Source organism: Halichoerus grypus, chromosome 11 (genome assembly GCF_964656455.1).
Source record: "Halichoerus grypus chromosome 11, mHalGry1.hap1.1, whole genome shotgun sequence".
NCBI classification, from domain to species: domain Eukaryota; kingdom Metazoa; phylum Chordata; class Mammalia; order Carnivora; family Phocidae; genus Halichoerus; species Halichoerus grypus.
The window spans coordinates 46,582,169-46,603,149 of NC_135722.1; the positions used below are offsets into that span (position 1 = coordinate 46,582,169).

Consider the following 20,981-nt stretch of genomic DNA (forward strand, 5'->3'; position numbering starts at 1 on the left):
ATTCTTGGTCAGCTGGAGCCTTTCCTCTATGTGCTTGATTCAGAGATCCGGGCTCCTTCTGTCTTCTGTTTTACCATTCTTTTTTTTATTTTATTTTTTTTTATTTTTAAAGATTTTATTTATTCGACAGAGAGAGAGACAGTGAGAGAGGGAACACAAGCGGGGGGAGTGGGAGAGGGAGAAGCAGGCTTCCCGCTGAGCAGGGAGCCCGATGCGGGGCTCCATCCCAGGACCCTGGGATCATGACCTGAGCCGAAGGCAGACGCTTAACGACTGAGCCACCCAGGCGCCCCCTGTTTTACCATTCTTTAGAACCTTAGAATCCTCTACTTCTAGCTGGTGGAAGGCATAAAAGAGAGAGAGAAGCCTTATTTGCTTCTTAAATACCCTGACCCAGCGGTGACACACATAAATTCCTGCACACATTCCATTGGTGAGAACTAGTCACGTGGCCACATCTAGATGCAAGTGGGACCGGAAAAAGTTGCCATGACCAGACAGCTGCTTCCTAGGGACAACTCCACACACTGTGGAAGGAGAAACATTTTTTGGTGAACTACAAGCTAAATCCACCACACCTTCTACAATCTTCTACCACTCCTCCCACCCCAACGCTTCTAGCTACCCTAGCCTTCTTATAACTCCTTGGACACTCTAGGCACACTTCGGCGTCATGCCCTTTCCTGGAATTATCTTCCCTCAAATGTCCCCTTGCTCTCTCTCACGTCCTTCATCGTGAAATGGGTGCCCCAATATGCCACTTATTAAAACATGTCCCAGATATATGAAAGTCCTTTTTCCATTGATTATTTTTTAAAAAGATTTTTATTAATTTATTTAACAAAGATAGAGAGCACAAGTAGGCAGAGCGGCAGACAGAGGGAGAGGGAGAAGCAGGCTCTCCGCCGAGCAGGGAGCCCTATGCGGGGCTCGATCCCAGGACCCTGGGATCATGACCTGAGCTGAAGGCAGCCGCTTAACTGACTGAGCCACCCGGGTGCCCCTCCATTGATTTTTAAAAATTAATTTAAGAGGGACGCCTGGGTGGCTCAGTGGGTTAAGTGTCTGCCTTCGGCTCAGGTCATGATCCCAGGGTCCTGGGATGAGTCCCGCATAGGGCTCCCTGCTTAGTGGGGAGCCTGCTTCTCCCTCTGCCTGCCGCTCCCCCTGCTTGTGCTTGTTCTCTCTCTCTCTCTGACAAATAAATACATAAAATCTTTAAAAAAATTAATTTAACAATTTTCAAAGCAATCTTGTGAAAGGTAATAATGATTATTCTTATTCCAGAGAGGTTAACTGATGTGCCTCAGCTCACACAGCTAGTAAAAGCAGGAGTGGGGATTTATTTTTTAATTTTTTATTTTTCTTAAAGATTTTATTTATTTATTTGAGAGAGAGAATGAGATAGAGACAGAGAGAGCATGAGAGGGGGGAGCGTCAGAGGGAGAAGCAGACTTCCTGCTGAGCAGGGAGCCCGATGTGGGACTCAATCCCGGGACTCCAGGATCATGACCTGAGCTGAAGGCAGTCGCTTAACCAACTGAGCCACCCAGGCGCCCAGGAGTGGGGATTTAAACACTAAATCTAAAGAGCATCCAGTTCTGTTTTCTCTCTGACTCTCAAAAGAAGCAATCACTCTGCCAAACGTATTTCCTACTGGGAAGGAGATCACTTTATGGTTGAGTATTCTGGGCCTCTGAGCAGTTACATTTCCCAGGGCAAATTAATACAGTTGGGCTTTTGTTTCAAACTTGTGTTTTATGAGTTGAGTTAGTGTGAGAGATCTCCCAACACCTGCTTGCCCTGGATGCATCGGATAAAAAGTCTCTAGACTTTCAAACTGAGGACTTTTAAGTCTTTTTCAAGTCTCTTCTTCCATATCACCCCCAGTGGTCATTTTAAGATGTCGGTCAGATCATATCATTCCCCAGCTCAAATTCCTCTAAGTTACCACTCCTGACACATACTCTACAGGATAAATTCTCTGGCCTGGCATATGAAGCCTTTCCTGCTCTGTCCCTCTCCTCTTTCCCTGGTTTCATCCCCTTTTAATTCTCCATTTCACATTGAAATGAATTACTTGCTGTTGCCTGAATGTACCATTTTAATCTGTCACTCCCAGTTGTCGCCCATGCTTTCTGAAACATCTTTTTTTTCCCTCCCTTTTTATTTGAGGAATTTCTTTGATCCTTTGGAACTCACGTTGGATTATACCGTCTTCTGGAAGCATTCCCTGACCATCTCCCAACCTGGGGAGATGCCCCAGATGCTGTATAATTATTTAGCTCTCTGAGCCCCTCTACTGCCTCTGTGTCCCCAACATAGGATGGAGTGGGGCATCATCCTGAATAGGCTTTGTGAAGTGACCTTCTCCTCCCCACTTTTTTTTTTTTTAGCCCAATGCAGAGCTTAAACTCACGACCCTGAGATCAAAACCTGCACTGAGATCAAGACCTGAGCTGAGATCAATAGTCGGATGCTTAACCAACTGAGCCACCCAGTGCCTCTTCTCCTCTCCTTTTTGTCCCATCAGTTCAGGCAGGTTACATACAGGGAGGGGCAGGTGCTATGGTTCCCAGTGATGTTGGCTGTGACCTCCAGGCCACCCTCCCCAAGGGAACCAATGCTTGAGAGAAGTACCCAGGAGAGAACCCAGGAGAAAACCCATGGTTGGCCCTTGGGGAAACCAGCTGCTTTCCAGAGTCCTTAGTGGCAGCCTGCCAAAGCAAACCTCTTGCTGGAATAAAAATTTAAAAAAAATTATTATTATTTATAATAATATGGTATGCCATCTATGTTCCAGGCACTATTATGACCATTTTACCAGTTTGCACATTTATCTTATGTAATCTTCACAAAAATATGACTGCTGGCACCTGGAGAGTGCCTAAGGTCGCATAGTAAATGACAAAGTCAAGATTCAAATCTGAGCATTCTGTTTCTAGAGCCCATGATAGTAACCATCATACTATATTGCCTTCCTGGCTTCTGATCTCCAGTTTCCTGCCTATCTTCTGTGTGAAACCAAATCAGAGGGTCCCAAGACAAGGGCTAGGAGGCAAGTTTCTCCACTTTCTCTCAGGAGGACCGGCTCAGAGATGGATCTGAAAATTCTCATAAGTGGAAGGGGAGCTCCTAAGTGGCCTGAGCCTCTGGAGGCTCCAGGAGAGAAAAGGGGACAGTCTGGTGCATGGGAAAAGGCCTACCTGGGGTGGTGGGTGAGGGAGCTGGGAGCTGACCAGGAGGAGCCAAGGATTCTTGTCCAGGTTTTGTCTCTTAGAGTCTATATAGTCCTTGTTTCTTTCTAAGCCTTATTTCCCCATTTGTAAAAAAAGGTAAATATGGGACTGGCTGATCCACCTCCGCCAAAAAAGGGGGCATCTTCAGCTCCCCTGAGGAAAGGGCAGGGCACGGAAGCCAAGGTGCAGGGGCTGAGGGAAAGAGCTATCTGGGGTCTAGGTCTAGCCTGGAGATGGGACGAGGTGGGCTGCCGAGCTCAGTCCTGCGACCCCATCCCTGTGACAGGGCCGCGTTAAGGAGACGTCGGGACCTCCAGTGTGAGCAGTAGGTGGGGGGACAGAACATGGACCAGGGTCTCAGCTCTGCGGCATGCGCCCACTCATCCCTCACCTTCTTATCCTCTCAAAAGGAGTCGCAGCCTCGAGGGGGTGGCGGTTGCGGGTGACCAGGCAGTGGCCGGCCGCGTTGCGGCGGCCGCCTGGGAAGCTGCGGCCCTTCGGGCCTGAAGAGCATCACGTCATCCTTTCCGCCAGGCGCCCGCCCCCTCCCCGACGGCGCCTGCGCAGGCGCGGCGGGAGGGGGTCGCGGTGGGGGCTCTCCTCCGCGCATTCCGCCCTTCTCCAGGCTCGCTCGGGTCGCGGCGCTCTCGGCTGGCGGCGGCGGCGGCGCGGAGAGGAAGGCGTCCAGGATGCGGCGCGGGGCGGCCCGGTGCCCCCCTGCCCCGTCACGGCAGCCGCGGCGGCCGCGGGGACCGGGCCAGGGCCGGGGGCGGCGGCCCGAGCCGCGGTAGCGGCGGCGGCGGCGGGAGGGGCGGCCTGAGGGCGGGCGGGCGCCCTGGTGCGGGGGCTCCGCGCTCCGCACGGCCCGGCCCGGCTCGGCCCCGGCGCCATGAGCGGCGGCGGCGGCGGAGGGGGCTCGGCGCCCAGTCGTTTCGCCGACTACTTTGTCATCTGCGGGCTGGACACCGAGACCGGGCTGGAGCCGGACGAGCTGTCGGGTGAGTGCGCGCGGAGCCCGGGGCTGCTTCCCCGCGCCCGTTGCGGCCGGGGACTCTTGAGGAAACCTCCCCGCTTTGTCCCGGGAGCTGGGCGAGGGCCGATGCGCAGGACCCACGGGTGGCGCCCGGGAAGGGGGCGTCGGGCTGGAGGTGGGGAAGCGGGATGAGGGGTTCTGAGTCGGGAGGGGTCCGAACGGCCCCTACGCCCCTCTGCGCTGTGGTCCTGTAGTAGGGGACCAGGAGGAGGGGGAAGCGTTGTGGGTTCTGTCTGGTGACTTAGTACAAGATGAAGGTAAGCCTGTTGTCGAACACCCGCTAGGGAGGGAAGAAGGTATTCCACATCTCAGTTGAAAGTAAGTTCCACCCAGACTTTAAAAAAAAAAAAAAAAAAAAAACAAGGAGAGCAAAACAGAAACTTGTGAGTTTTTCTGGCCTCTTCCCAAGAAGCCAGTTCCTCAAAACCGTTCTAACTCAGCCCTGGGCTGGGCCCCCTGGTTTCATAGGACATGAAGTAATAAAGTGAACTTGAGCCACAACAAGAAGGGTGAGAACTCTCTTAGTTCCAGAAAGGGCCTGTACCACGGGGCCATGCCTCTTTTTATGAAAAGTAATTGGTGGCTGTTAGGAGACCAGCTTCATTCGTGAGTAAAAGGGGAGATTCTTGGTTGGGTAGTGATGCTTCTCAAGTCATCTTTCAAAGGGGATATGGTAGGAAAGTGAAGATGGGGCCCAGATCAAATTGACAAGAATTGAAGAAGAATGTCATAATTGTAAAATCCCCATGAATTCCACTGCACTGTCATTGGAGCCTTTGAATTGCAACAGTTTTGAAAAAGTTTTTGTCTGGAGTGTCCAGTTTGCAGGTTTCATGTGCGTGGAGGTTTGTTATATCATCCTGATTTGATGAGGGATCTTCCTTTCCAGTGTTTTGTCATGATGTATTCACCAAAGTTTCCTGAAAGTGATTATGCTATTGACTAATTTTACCTTGCTTCGGAGATAATAGGACAGGGTTTTTTTTTTTTTGTTTTTTGTTTTTTGTCACCGGAGACATTCCAATGTTTCTTATGAAACAAAATTTAGGTGCATACTTCAAATGACAACAGTAGACCATCTTTTAAAAAACACGATAAATTGGTGACCTTTAACAAGGTCAGAACAAATACACTTTTCTCAAATTAATACTAGATGGAGAAAAAAAATCATGAAGCAGTAATGCTCTTAATACTAGGCCTTTTGTTGGGGCAACATTATTGTTTCAAGATCACTTTTTTAGGTCTTCAAATTCTTTTTTTTTTTTTTTTTTTTTTTTAAAGATTTTGTTTATTTATTTGACAGAGAGAGATACACAGCGAGAGAGAGAACACAAGCAGGGGGAGTGGGAGAGGGAGAAGCAGGCTTCCCACAGAGCAGGGAGCCCGATGCGGGGCTCGATCCCAGGACTCTGGGATCATGACCTGAGCCGAAGGCAGACGCTTAACGACTGAGCCACCCAGGCGCCACCTAGGTCTTCAAATTCTTATAATACAGATGTTAGTTTTTCATCTATGTTTCATATTTATTAAATTTGTGACTTTGTGATGTAGTTGTTGGAATTCGGTTCATAATGTTGGAGCTGGAAGAGACCTCAGAGAGGAAAATGAGCCCCAGGAAGGACAGTAGGGCCTACATTCTGTTAGTTAATTGCCTGACTTTTGGTTCAGTGCTCTTCTCTTACACTAAACTGCATCACATTGCCTGGTTGGGTCTTCAGAAAGCATTAACATGTTGAGAAGGACTAAAAATAACACAGTTCTCCCCAGTAAAAGAAACTTTAAAGTGGTGGAATACACAAGTGTTTTTTTTTTGTTTGTTTGTTTTTTATGCTGTGCTTTTGAGTGTCTACTAAATTATATAGAAATTTGATTTTAGGGATGCCTGGGTGGCTCAGTCGGTTAAGCGTCTGCCTTTGGCTCAGATCATGATCCCAAGGTCCTGGGATCAAGTCCCACATCGGGCTCCTTGCTCAGCGGGGAGCCTGCTTCTCCCTCTGCCTGCCACTCCCCCTGCCTGTAGTCTCTCTTTCTCTGACAAATAAATAAAATCTTAAAAAAAAGAAATTTGATTTTAGAAAATAAAGAGAATGGTTTGCAAATGGTAAAGCATAAGAATGAAGCTGGGAAGTGATGTGTTAGTGAGAGCATGGGTTTTGCAGTTAAACATCATGGGTTTTGCAGTTAAATATTACCCTCTGCAATATGTTGGCTATCTCTGTGACTATGGGGCAAGTTTGATAACTCTGCTGGGATCTTCATCTATAAAAAAGGGAATGTAAGTAAAAAGCATTTCATCAAGTAGACACTCAAAAATCTTACTTTTCTTTTAGTGAATATCTGTTAATTATCTGTTTTTTCAGCAAGCTAAAATTATATCCCTGTGAAAGCTTATTGGGAGAATAGAGAAAGGGGGAATCAATTGTATAAAATGTGTGAAGAAAGAGTATTTTTTCTGTCTTTTTAAATGTGGTTGCAGTAGTGGAATGCCAAGACCATTTATTCAGTAGGTGGCCTTTGTTCGAATGGGCTCTGATTGAAGGGTTTCTTTTTTGCCTTCATTTCATTTCTGGTGAGTTGGTAGGGGAATCTGGACTACCCAGGGGGAATCTGAATAAAATAAAAACAGAATACAAATAACTTTATGCAGGTCAGTCTTGAGACTCTCCAGGGTGCATTTTCTCTCCATAGCTGGCCTTATAGCTCTCAAACTGATGATGTCATAGTAAGTGAAACTATAAGAAATTGTGAATTGCACCCAGGTCTTTAGGGAGGTACTGAGGAGTCTAAGTTCTCTCTATGCAAATTAAGTTCTATACTTCAGATAATTTCTATACTCTTACAAAGGGAATCCAGAACAGGCAAATCAAAGACACTTATTTGTTCCTTCTAGTTTTGTGGAGAAGGATTAAGATTCATTCTCATGTTGCAACAATAAGCATAGAGCTTGCTGTGTTGAATATAAACTCAAATCACTGGATTGTATAGGATTCTCTCCCTGCCACTTCCCCTTTCTTTCAGACTTAAGTATTTAGGCAAGTCATATGCTTATTTGTTGTGCAAGGAACTGAGGAAGGTATGAAAATTGTTTTCTGGTTAGTTGAAGTATTTTGGGTTGGAGGGGGAGGTGATCAATGAATGAATTATAAGTTTAGCCAACTTTAGGAAATAGTGTCTGCTTGTTAGCGTTTTGAGCTTGTCAGAGAGAGAAGCAAATCTGTAAGAATTGCCTTTGATTTATGTTTTCCATTCCTGTTGGCTCATCCTAAGTGGGGAGGCAGATGGTAGTAGAGTCCAGTCCCTCTTTACCCCTTTGATGCATGGATGTCCTGGGTGTCTTAGTTTCCCCTTTTTCTTCTTGTGGTCGCCACCAGTGACTGCAGGAGAAGGCTTACTGTGAGATGGGATTCCTGAGTTTAACTTTCCCTGTCTCTGCCTGAGAATTAAGGTTCCAGAATACTTGTGACCTATTTCTTACTTTGGAATCTTTTTAAGTTCCTCTGAACTGACCTGCACCTAGCATTGAGATGTATTCTTGGTTCATGCATCCACTACTCCCGTTTTCCCAGGTTCTGAGCAGAGGGCCTTGCCAAGAATTGAAGAGAAGGGCTTGGGGCCATAGATAGGAGACTGGCCAGTGTACTGTATGAGTCTATTTAGAATACTGAGAATATACTGAAATCATCTCTTAATATCAGTTAGAAGAGAGAAAAAATGCTTACTGACTAGGAAAGTCAGAGGACTGGTGAGATCATATTCCTCCTTAACCATATTGAGCAGTGAATTTAGAACCTAAAATTCATGGCATATCAAATGTGGAAGCATGGTTCAAGAGATTATATAAACTTCTGATTTTACAGATGAAGAAACTGAGGCCATGAGAAGGTTGGAGAATATTTTTCTCCCTTATATGTCATTCTTCTTTTCTGCTATTGGAGTGATGCTTTGCAGTAATCCATTGAGTAGAGGGGACAAGTAAAATATTTGTTTGGCAGGGGCAGGAGCAGACATTATGGCAGTTCTTCTGGTGCAGGTTTCTGTTTCATGTTAAAGAAGAATACTATGTGTGATTTTCATGAGGGATATCTTATTTTTTTTAGCTTTTTCATTTCATATAATTTCACACTGAACATTGACATGAATAGTACAAAGAACTTCAGTACATCCTTTTTCCAGATTCACTGATTAACATTCTGCTCCATTTATTTTATCACTTGTATGTGTATGTTCTCTTTCTTATATATACCTATATATAGACAACTTCATTGTGATGAAATTCATATACCATATAATTCACATATTTAAAGTGTACAGTTTAGTGGTTTTTAGTATACTTACAGAGTTGTACAATCATCAGTATAGTCGATTTTAGAATATATTCATTACCCCCCTGCCCAAGACCCATACCCATTAACAGTCACTCCCCATTTCCTTCCAACTCTGTAACTCTCCTCAGCCCTAGGCAACCACTAATCTGCTTTTGATCTCTATAGATTTGCTTGTTCTGGACATTTCATAAAATGGAGTCCTATAGGGTCTTTGTGACTGGCTTTTTTCATTTAGCACATTTTCAAGGTTCATCCATGTTAAAGCATTTATCAGTATGTTATTTCTTTTTATGGCTGAACAGTATTCTGTTGTAGGACTATACCACATTTTATTTATCCATCAATTGATAGACATTGGGTTGTTTATACTTTTTTTTTCTTTTTTTAAGATTTTATTTATTTATTTGACAGAGACACAGCGAGAGAGGAAACACAAGCAGGGGGAGAGGGAGAAGCAGTCTCTCCACCGAGCAGGGAGCCCGACGCGGGGCTCGATCCCAGGACCCTGGGATCATGACCCGAGCCGAAGGCAGATGCTTAACGACTGAGCCACCCAGGCGCCCCTGTTTATACTTTTTGATTACTATGAATAATGCTGCTGTGAACATTGTGTACATGGTTGTTTTTTTTTTAAGATTTTATTTATTTGAGAGAGAGAGTGAGAGAGCACAAGCAGGGGGGCGGCAGAGGGAGAGGGAGAAGCAGGCTTCCCACTGAGCAGGGAGCCTGATGTGGGGCTCGATCCCAGGACCTTGGGATCACGACCCGAGCTGAAGGCAGACGCTTAACCGACTGAGCCACCCAGGCGCCCCTGTACATGTTTTTGTGTGGAGATATCTTTGCATTTCTCTTGGGCATATACCTAGGAGTGGAATTGCTGGGTCATATGGCAACTGTGTTTAACCTTTTGAGAAATTGCCAGACTGTTTTCCAGTACAACTATACCGGTTTACATTCCCACTAGCAGTGTATGAAGGAAGGTTCCACTTTCTCCATGTCCTCACTAACGCTTATTAACTTTATTTTTGATTATAGGCATCCTAGTGGGTGTGAATATGTATCATTGTGGTTTTGATTTTCATATCCCTGATGGCTAAGGATATCTTATATAAAAGAAAAAAAAGAGGCTATCTCTTTCCAGAGATGAAGTGGCTATAAAAAGCTTGATGAGCCAGTTTCAAACAGGGAGTCAGTATGAGATAATTTTTATTTTATTTTTATTTTCCTCTGCTAGTCTTTCAATTTTATGCAGGTTCTCTCATGGTCATTGTATAAAGGCATCTCTGCTCTGAATCTAGACTCCTAGCTGAAGCAAAACTCAAATCCTGGTAGCTTACCTCAAGCGTCTGTGATAACTTCCAGAGGTCAAGGTTGCTGTATCAGGGGAAGATTTCCTAAGTTAGGTCACATATTTCCTGTTTTAAAGTTGAGCAGAGGAGAAGTCAAGAGAAGAGATCAACACACAGAAAACAGAGCAGTCCAAGGCAGTTAAAAGTACATGCTGGGGCGCCTGGTTGGCTCAGTGGATAGAGCATGCAACTCTCCATCTTGGGGTCATGAATTCAAGCCCCACATTGGTTATGGAGCCTACTTAAAAAAATAAAAAAAATTTTTTAATTACATGCTAAATTTAATTGGAGAGACTGTATATTCTTAAACATGAGAGAACCCCACTTTGTACTCCCTCAGGTAGGGAAGATCACATTGAAGGTAAGTGGATTTACTTGAATGGCACTGGAGCCTTGCTCCTCTCTTCTTAGGAGGAAATCCTAAATCACAGTGTTTGGTGCTTAAACCAAATTCTCTTAAGACTCTGCTCTGCCCTTCCTTCCCTCCTAGATTAGAAACAGTTTTTGTTTTTTTTTTTGCCTAAGGTGTCCTTTGGCAAGCCTGTTTCCAGTTCTATATCCTTTTATAAGCTTGTTTTCTGGCTAACTCTGGTGGATGGCATTCTTGGACTTGGCTTGGCTCCTCAATTCCTCTGCCATCCCTGGATATGAATTACTGTCAAGGGGTCTTAGCGGTCTCTCAGGAACCTAGGTGTGCATGAGGGAACCTGCTGGATATGGCATAGGATCCAGTGAAAGGGAGAAAGACTTAACTTTTTAGAAATCGGTGACTTAGGGAATTCAGTGATTACACATAGGCTATCATTGCCAGATTTTTAGATTTAGTTTCAAAAGTTACTAAGTGAGGCAGATAATGGACAAATGTCTGTGTTCCAGATGTCCTGTGGTAACTGATTTTAGTTTGGAGTATATGGAACCCCTGGACTGGGTTTATGAGTGACAGAGTCCTGTCATGGTGGAAAATGAGAGCATGTGCCAGCTCTCAAGCTATTTTCAGTATGCTCCTAGAGGATCAGATACGACTCCAGGAAGTAAGATGGGAACAGGTATAGTTTAGATCATCAGGTTTCTCAGATGTTATACTAAGGTCTAATATCTGAGACCTTAAGTATAATATTTTATACTTGGGATCTGTCATAGTTTCCTGTTAAAGGTAGCCAGGTTAGTAATATTTTTTTGTTCATTAGTGTGATGGGTAAGTCAAGTCAGAATTTTGCTAGGCCGTCTGTGATCTACTGTATAGGTGGAACTAGCTGGGTTAGTCTAAAATAGAGTTTTCATGGAGTGCTGAGAGTCCCAAGCAGGGAGAAGAAGGTTTATGGAGGTTCCTTTTGTTAAGCTTCATTCCTCTGTGAGTGTGGGATTCCTTGGCTTCTAAACTATTCCTAGTTGGCAAAACATAATATGAGTGTGTGTTCGTTAATATTGGTCACAGAATATTTAAAGAGTCAGAGCTAGAAATGAGAGATAATCTTTCCATCACTTTTGACTGATGGTAATGATTAATATTTGTGACTTTATAGTTTTGCAGTGTACTTTTAAAGAGTTTTAAAATTTTTTCAGCCCTACTTGAAATATAATTTTTTGTCCATTGCCACCTGGCAAATTGGAAAGAACTGTCTATCTTCTGCCTGCTGTCACACCATTGATGAGATTATTGTTTTTAGTTATAGATTTGGGAAAACTGAAGCAATGGCTTAATCATTGAATAGCAGAGCTATGGTGTGACCTTTTTTTTTTTTTAAAGATTTTATTTATTTGACAGAGAGAGAGATAGCGAGAGCAGGAACACAAGCAGGGGGAGTGGGAGAGCGAGAAGCAGGCTGGACCCTGAGCCGAAGGCAGACGCTTAACGACTGAGCCACCCAGGCGCCCTGGTGTGACCTTTTTAGTTCAGTCCCCAACCCACATTGCAGTAGGGGAGCTCTGTTGGGAGAGGAACCAGGTCACTCATGGTCTGAATTGTAGTTAAGGCTGGTTGTTATTTTATATATGTATTTTCCTGTCTACCCCACTCTTATCAGTTCTGGAAATGTCTTTCTTAGAGCAAATAGTTACTAGGGTTTTGTTTCTAAGAAGCTCCCTTTTTGGTGTGGCTGTTTCAGGATGTTTAATGCTTTTTTGTCTGAGGTTTGTTTTCTTTGAAAAAAAAAAAAGGGTTTGTGTCTGTTAACCTCAGAAATCCCTCAGCGTAGGCTGTAGTTTGCATATTTTGTGGTTGTAGTTTGGGGGCTGGCTGTAACTTCTGGTTTACCATATTCTGTATAACGAAAAAATATTATGGGAAGCAACAAAGAAACTTCCGGGATTTTTAAAAGCAGGCAGAGGAGGAAATGATTTAGAAATGATAATCATAAGCCACAATTTGTAATGGATAAAACCAGTTTACTACAAATTACATGCATATTTATTTATTTAAAAAGATTTTATTTATTTGACAGAGAGAGATAGCGAGAGCAGGAACACAAGCAGAGGGAGTGTGAGAGGGAGAAGCAGGATTCCTGCTGAGCAGGGAGCCCGATGCGGGGCTCCATCCCAGGACTCTGGGATCATGACCTGAGCCGAAGGCAGACGCTTAATGACTGAGCCACCCAGGCGCCCCTACATGCATTTTTATTAGACATTAGAATTACTTTCCACAGGAATGTCAAAGGACTTGGTTCTTTTCTCAGTTGTGTTATCAGCTGATGTCCTTTTCTTTCTTTGGTTTTGCAGTTTTATTTATTTATTTATTTTATTTTTATTATTTTTTAAAGATTTTATTTATTTATTTGACAGAGAGAGAGAGAGAGAGCACAAGCTGGGGAGCAGCAGAGGGAGAGGGAGAAGCAGGCTCTTCGCTGAGCAGGGAGCATGATGCCGGGGGCTCGATCTCAGGACCCTGGGATCATGACCCAAGCTGAAGGCAGACGCTTAACCGACTAAGCCACCAGTCACCCCTGTAGTTTTAGAATGATAGCCTTCTGGCACTGTTTTAGCCTAGTTATGAAGATAGGTATTGATTATTGTTATATTGTTGAGGAAAATTAGAGATTTTATTTTATGTAAGTTAGGTGTCCCTTTTCTTGTTTTTCCCAGAGTGTTTATTTGACAATGACCATTAAAATTTTTCTTAATTTTTCTTTTACTGATGATAAAAACTGTAGGTCATTATAAAAATTAAAACATTACAAAGTTATGTTATAAATTCCTGTTTCCCAGAGTTAGCTAGACAAATTTCTTAGCTTTGCTAAAAGACAGTGCTTTACATAGTAGTTGCTGATAAAGATTTGTTCTATTAATTATGAGATGATAGAGGCTGTCTATTCAGATTTTCAAAGAATTGTATATAATCATGTTTTGTTTTGTTTTGTTTTGTTTTGTTTCTGATATAAAGCACAGGACTTAACCTTTAGAATTTAAGCCAAGCTTCCACAACTTTTCTAAGTGCTGAATAAGTGATGAAATGTGGAGGTCTGTAGAAGAGAGGAATAGCATTGATTGTTTTCCCATACTCAAAAAGTTGAGGGCCAAAGTCAGATTTAGAGGTAAGATGGTGATGGAAGAGGTGTTCTGTACTGCATTCCAATTGTTTTATAATTTTTAATTTATAAAACTAAATTTTTAAAAATATTTATTTTATAGAGAGAGCATATGAGCAAGGGAGGAGCAGAGGGAGAGGGAGATAACCTCCAGCAGACTCCGTGTTGAGCACAGAGCCCTATGTGGGGCTCCATCCCATGACCCTGAGGTCATGACCTGAACTGAAATCAAGAGTCGGACGCTCAACCCACTGAACCACCCAGGCGCCCCTATAAAACTAAATTTTATAATAGTTCAGATGAACCTGCCTTTTTATTTTTTTAATGAATCTGTTTTTTTTTCTTTTTTTTAAATTTTATTTTATTATGTTATGCTAGTCACCATACAGTACGTCATTAGTTTTTGATGTAGTCATCCACGCTTCATTGTTTTCGTATAACACCCAGAGTTCCATGCAGTACGTGCCCTCCTTAATACCCATCACCAGGCTAACCCATACCCCCACTCCCATCCCCTCTAACACCCTCAGTTTGTTTCTCAGAGTCCAGTCTCTCATGGTTCATCTCTTCCTCCGATTTCCCGCTCTTCATTTTTCCCTTCCTTCTCCTAATGTCCTCCATGCTATTCCTTATGTTCCACAAATAAGTGAAACCATATGATAATTGACTTTCTCTGCTTGACTTTATTTCACTTAGCATAATCTCCAGTGCCATCCACGTTGATGTAAAAGTTGGGTATTCATCCTTTCTGATGGCGGAGTAATATTCCATTGTATGTACGGACCACATCTTCTTTATCCATTCATCTGTTGAAGGGCATCTCAGCTCTTTCCACAGTTTGGCTATTGCGGACATTGCTGCTATGAACATTGGGGTGCATATGGCCCTTTTCACTACATCTGTGTCTTTGGGGTAAATACCCAGTATGAATCTGGTTTTAGTTTATTTAACCAGTTCTATTGACTCAGGATCATGATCTCTTATTGGGAAAAAACCAAAACAAATATCTAGGAGTATCACCTGCTGAACTGACAGCCATTCCAGTTTGCTACCTCTGAGCTTCTGTATGTCCAAATAGTATTTAATTCCTTTCTTTGCTAAGTAGTTACTTAATATTCTTCTCCTAGCCTTCTCCTTTTTCACATCTGTATGAAACACATTCTTTCCCCTGCATTTCTATTGTGTGGAAAGTGGTATTTAATCATTTGTGGTTTTATCTTCTAGAAGAATGTTTAGTGTTTTGTGGAGGATTGTTGGTCTGCTGATCTTGCTCTGTTAGCTGCTTAGCTCAGTTGGTTATGAGTGTGGTGCATTTAATGAGGCCAAGGTCATTGTGTCGGTCTCCATAAGGACCAGCTAGCTTTGTTCTGTCTACTTTTGTGCTACTCTCAGCTCACCATCCCACTGACAAGGACACTGTAGGTTATAGGGAACACAGGTAAGAAAGTGAGGTTAGAGTAGCATTTCATCCTGTTATAATAGATGATAATTAAATTAATAGGTGTTTATTGTTTATTGAATACACTTCAGTGGCAGGTATGAGATGGCATTATCCCCATTTTGCACATTAGGGACCTAAAGTGCAGAGAATTTAAATAATGTGCCCAAGGTCATATAGTAAGAATTGGAAGCCTGTTTTCCCTGTCTCCAAAGTCCTCTACCACACTTTTCTCTTACTAAAAGACCAACCTGATGATAGGACACTTGTTTGCATAGATGTGTGAGATACAGTTGCTGTCCTTGAGCTCATAGTCTTTTGAGGAGGCAGGCATATAAATCAATTAACTTCAGAAAAGAGCAGTTCCTTATATGGGGTTCAGGAGAGGGAAAGAGTACTGTTCTCTAGCTTTGTAGTTTATATCTTGCAAAATTTACTACAGAGGGCTTAGCTCTGGGTGTGACCCTGAACAAAAACATATTCTCTCTGATTTATTCATTGATTAATTCAGTGCTCATTTAATATGTGCAAAAACACCTGTGGGCCTGTACATAAACTATAGAATCTGAGGGTTGGAAAAAACATGTTTGAAGATCATGTTATTTTTCTCTAAAAATAAAACTTTGAGTTATAAAATACACATTTCTTATAGGGAATTTAGAAATTACAGAAAGGTACAGAAATAAGTGACTCGTAATTCTTCTATCCAGAATTAAGCTGTTAGTATTTTGATGTCTTTATGTAGTTCCTTCTAGTTTTTAAACGTTTTTATTGCAATATAACTTAAACACAGATCCTAAGTATACAGCTCAATGTATTTTTATGTATGTATGCATGTGTGTATACACAGATCAGTTCTTTCCAGTTTTTACTATGTGTGGGTGTATGTGTGTATACTTCTACATACTGTGATAAAGTGAAATGTAAAATTTTGTGTTTTGATTTTTTTCACTTAATGTTCTATAATGAATATTTCTCAGTATCATGAAGTATTCTCCTAAAATTTTGTTGATCCCCGTGAAGAGTTAATCACAGGTAGCAGAAACTCATTCAGACAAGCTAAAGTAAAAAGGATTTCTTTCAAATTCTAACATGTAATATATTTATAAATAACATCTTAAAAAGAATATCCAACATAAATATAAAGATCTATGGAATATTTCAAATTTTTCTTTTTTCAGATATCCTTATACCTATGTTTTTATACTATGGGAGTCATTCTGTAAGGTTAATTGCTAAAACTAGACTTTGTTGAGTCTGAGGAGTGCACATCTTAAGTTTTAATAATATTGTCAAATTTCCTCCTCAACAGTTTAGACTCTTAACACAGTGTTTAAGATTCCAGTTTCTCTACATCTGTAATAAAATGTTAGGGCTTTTCTAAAATGTTTCCAATCTGCCAGAAAGAAAATATCTTGTTTTAATCTGAATGTAATTATTTGAGGCTGAGAATCTTTTCATATGCTTCATGTACATTTGTATATTTCTTCTATGCATTACCTGTTCAGGTCTTTTCCTCGCATTTCCATTGTGTTAATTATCTTTTTTTCATTGATTTGTGGAAATTGTGTAGTAGGAATATTTTGATTGTCAGGAAATATATTAAAGCTTCAAAAATACTTGCAGTGAAAATATATATGTACACTAGTATATATTTATAAATTGGGATCATAAATGTATTGTGTACATACTGCCTTTTGAATATATTATTATATGTCAGTAATTTTTCCATGGTATTAAAAATGTCTTGAATAGTCTCATGCCATTTAATATTTTTCATAGATATGCTTTTAATTGTTATTTAATTCCAAAGTATGGGTAAACTGTAAATTTTTTTTTGAACTGTAAAAATTTTTTTTTTTTTAAGATTTTATTTATTTATTGACAGAGAGAGAGATAGCGAGAGAGGGAACACAAGCAGGGGGAGTGGGAGAGGGAGAAGCAGGCTTCCTGTTGAGCAGGGAACCCGATGCGGGGCTTGTTCCCAGGACCCTGGGATCATGACCTGAGCCGAAGGCAGACGCTTAATGACTGAGACACCCAGGCGCCCCTGAACTGTAAAATTTTAATGATTATTTGGCACTTGGGTGGTTTATACTTTTTTATTATAAATAATTTTACACTGTAATACTTTATACAGATCTTGAGTATCTTATTTTTGCTTTAATGTAAATATCGATAAGACATTATTAAGCCAAATTCAATGAATCTTTAAGCACATTTCACACGTAGTGATAAATTTCTTCTCAAAAGTGCTCTACCAGTTTATGCTCACCCCTAATTTGCCATTATTTAATTTCATATATATATATCTATGTATTGTTTGGTGGGGATGGTATATTATACATAACATAAAATTTACCTTTTTAACCATTTAAAAATGTATAGTTCAGTGTCATTTAGTACATTTCACAATGTTGTGCAGCCATCACTATTGTGTAGTTCGATAACATTTTCATCACTCTGAGAGGAAACCCTGTACTTATTAAACAGTCACTCCTTATTGCCATTCCCCCCCAGCTCCAGGCAACTACAAATCTGCTTTCCATCTTCGTGGATTTGCTTATTCTGGATATTTCATATAAATGGAATCATGCAATATGTGACCTTTTGTGTCTGAATTCTTTCACTTAATGTTTTCAAGGTTCATCCTAGTTGTTGCATATATTAGTACTTCATTCTTTTATTTATTCTTTATTGAAGTATATAGTAGACACACATTGTTACATTAGTTTCGGGTGTAAAACATACTGATTGACAACTCTATACATGATGTGATGCTCACAAGTGCAAATGTAGCTACCATCTGTCACCATAAATACTTACAATACAATGAAGTCTAGTAGTTTCATTCCTTTTTATGGCTGAATAATATTCCATTGTGTGGATATACTACATTTTGCTTATCCATTCAACTGTTATAGATATTTGGGTTGTTTCTACTTTTCGGCTACTGTGAATAATGCTGCTTTGAACATTCATGTGCAAGGTTTTGTTTGAACATCTGTTTGGGAATCTACCCAGGAGTGGAATGGCTGGGTCATTTGGTAACTTTATGTATAACCTTTCCAAGAACTGCCAAACTGTTTTCTGCAGTGGCTGCACCATCTTATGTTCTCACTATCAACACATGAGGGTTACACTTTCCCTACATCTTTGCTAATATTAGTAATTTTTCATTTTTTGATGTCATTATGTTTTAATCTGTATTTCCTTACTACTAAGATATTTTAAAAAGAGCTATTTGCTAATCCTTTGTATTTATATTGTGAATTGTCCCTTTATAATTTCTCCTCTTGCTCATTTTTTTTTTGGGGGGGAGGAGTGGGAAGAACTGAGGTTGGGGTGCTTTGGAAGGTAATTATGGATCTCTTTTGCTTAGGGAGAGCTGGTAAGTTTGCTACAGAAATAAGGTGGCTAAAGAAATGTGATTTGCGACATGTATTTGTTTCCTGTGACTGCTGCAACAAATTACCACAAACTGGGTGGCTTAAAACAATAATTTATTTATTTTCTCACTGTTCTGGAAGCCAGAGGTCCAAAATCAAGGTATTGGCAGGCTGCCCTCTCACAGAGGCTCTAGGGGAGAATAATTAATTGCCTCTTCCAGTCACCATTCCTTGCTTTTGGCCACATTGCTCATATCTTCACATACCTTCTCCTCTATGTCTTCTCTATGTGTCTGTCTTACAAGGATACTTGGATTTAGGGACCACTCAGCTAATCCAGCATGATTTTCTCATCACAAGATGTTTGATTACATCTGTAAAGACCCTTTTCAAATAAGATAACATTCACAGGTTCTGGGGATTCGGATGTAGACCTATTGTTTTGGGGGGCCACCATTCAACCTACTACAGAGGGTCTATAAGGTAGGTCTTGAATTTCCTCAGGTGTGAGCAAGGAGCAGACAGGAGTAAGAAGGAGAGCCCAAGAAGAATGGTTAAGGAGAAAAGAGACTAAGATCACCAGTGCTCTGTACTGTTACTATACTTGATATTCAGAGATTAGGATTCAGAGATAAGATTTTAGGATAAAAATGACTAAGAGTCTAAATTATTTGACACAAGCCATGTAGCTCACAAAAATCAAGCTCTGCTATGGTAGAACATTCTTATCTATAATAAAAATCTTTACTAGCACTGTGATACTGGAACCAGTATCTACTGAACCAGTTAGATTCGTTGTCTTGTCATCAGTAATCATCACTGTCATCTCTAGTACTTTTATTTATGCTGTATTTATTCTTTATTATTATTTTAAAAATTGAAATATTCACATTGTATTTATTCTTTTTTGAGTATAGTTGACATACGATGTTACATTAGTTTCAGGTGTACAACATAGTGATTTGACAAGTTTATATGTTATGCTATGCTCACCACCAAGCGTAGCTACCATCTGTCACCATACAGCACTATTACAATATCACTGACTATATTCCTTATGCTGTGCCTTTTATTCCCATGACTTAATCATTCTATAACCTGAAGACTGTATCTCCCATTCCCTTTCACCCATTTTGCCCATCCCCTCATCCTCCTCCCCTCTGGCAACTATCAGTTGTTTGTATTTTCAGGTCTGATTATGCTTTTTGTTTATTCATTTTTTTAAAGATTCTACATATCAGTAAAATCATATATTTGTCTCTTAGTCTGACTTACTTCACTTAGCATAATACCCTATAGGCCCACCCATGTTGTCTCAAACAGCATTATCTCATCCTTTTTTCATGGCTGTGTAATATTTTAGTGTACACACACACACACACACACACACACACACACACCATCTTCCTTTCCATTTGTCTATTGATGGACACTTAGGTTGTTTCCATATCTTGCTATTGTAAATAATACTGCAATAAACATAGAGGTACCGTATTTATTCTTTTAAAATAGGCAACATAGGTCTCTTAGAAGAGAAGCAAGAGCTGGTTAGAATTTCCAGACCTTTCATTTACAGAGGAAGGAAGTGTGCTGGAAGGGTTCTGAGTAACTTACCTAAGTTCTCACAGCTGGTTAGTGTCAGAGCTAAGACTTGAATTTGGGGTTCCTTAACTCTTGGTTGAGTGTTTTTTCCATGATACATATAGTATACAAGCAGCACAAACTGATAAATTTGTGATTATTTATTTTTCTTCCTTAAAGCTGAGGTTCCCTACTAGGGTAGTAAAGGAGATATAGTGTAGCCTAAAAGCTGGATCTGTCACGTGGATTTGAAACCCAGATCCTCCATTTACTGTTTGCATGATGGTGGGCAATTTACTTCTCTGTGTTTAAGTTTCTTTATCTTTAAAGTGGACATAGGGGCGCCTGGGTGGCTCAGTCGTTAAGCATCTGCCTTGGGCTCAGGTCATGATCCCAGGGTCTTGGGATCGAGCCCTGCATTGGGCTCCCTGCTCAGCGGGAAGCCTGCTTCTCCCTCTCCTACTCCCCCTGCTTGTGTTCCCTCTCTCGCTGTGTCTCTCTGTCAAATAAATAAATAAAAAATCTTAAAAAAAAAAAGTGGACATTGAATCTATCTCATAGGGTTGATGTAGGATTAAAGGAGTTAATACATTAAATGGCTTGAGATAGTGCCTGGCACATGATGAATATGCATTTAAGTGTTTTCACTATTACTAACATTTTTCTTTGCATCACTTAACTCTATATAATTTTGATATTGATGCAAAGTGGAGAACGGGTAATAGTACTACATAATTCTCATTTGGACCTGTTAGCAACCACATGAGGTAAGTTCTGTTATTTTTTTGCACTTTATATGTGAGGACACTGATGCACGATATGGTTAAATAACTTGCCTGAGATTGTTCAGCTATTATGTGGGAAGATTGGGATTCAAACTCAGATCTGTCAGAATCTAGAATTTACTTGTTTTTAGGAATTAAACTTTATTGATATCAATATAGAATACAGTAGAGTGCACATATCCAAGTGTACACTGTGATGTATTTTCACAAACTGATGTGTTGCCAGCACCTCAGAATCCTTTCCTGTGCCCCTTCCAGTCAGTATTGGCGCTCTCACCTACCAGAGGTAACCACTGTTCTGACTTCTAACAGCATCGATTA

General features: G+C 41.1%; 1 protein-coding gene and 1 long non-coding RNA gene across 5 annotated transcripts in view; both read left to right on the top strand.

Annotated features, from left to right (window-relative positions):
* The first annotated feature begins 4,069 nt into the window (after window positions 1–4,069).
* The window catches only part of DENND5A (DENN domain containing 5A), a 103,040-nt gene continuing 86,128 nt past the window's right edge, over window positions 4,070–20,981 (top strand). For 2 of the 4 annotated variants that reach the window (XM_036068899.2, XM_036068907.2), the window contains exon 1: window positions 4,078–4,237. In XM_036068899.2, coding sequence (XP_035924792.1) covers window positions 4,129–4,237 — 109 coding nt within the window. In that variant the 5' untranslated portion in view covers window positions 4,078–4,128. Of the gene's footprint in view, window positions 4,238–20,981 lie in introns of all 4 variants that reach the window. The other 2 variants (XM_078058415.1, XM_078058416.1) reach the window with 2 other exon arrangements.
* On the top strand, window positions 4,894–15,834 carry LOC144379443 (uncharacterized). Its single transcript, XR_013442442.1, has 2 exons — window positions 4,894–5,513; window positions 5,745–15,834. It is a non-coding gene; the product is annotated as an uncharacterized LOC144379443 (long non-coding RNA).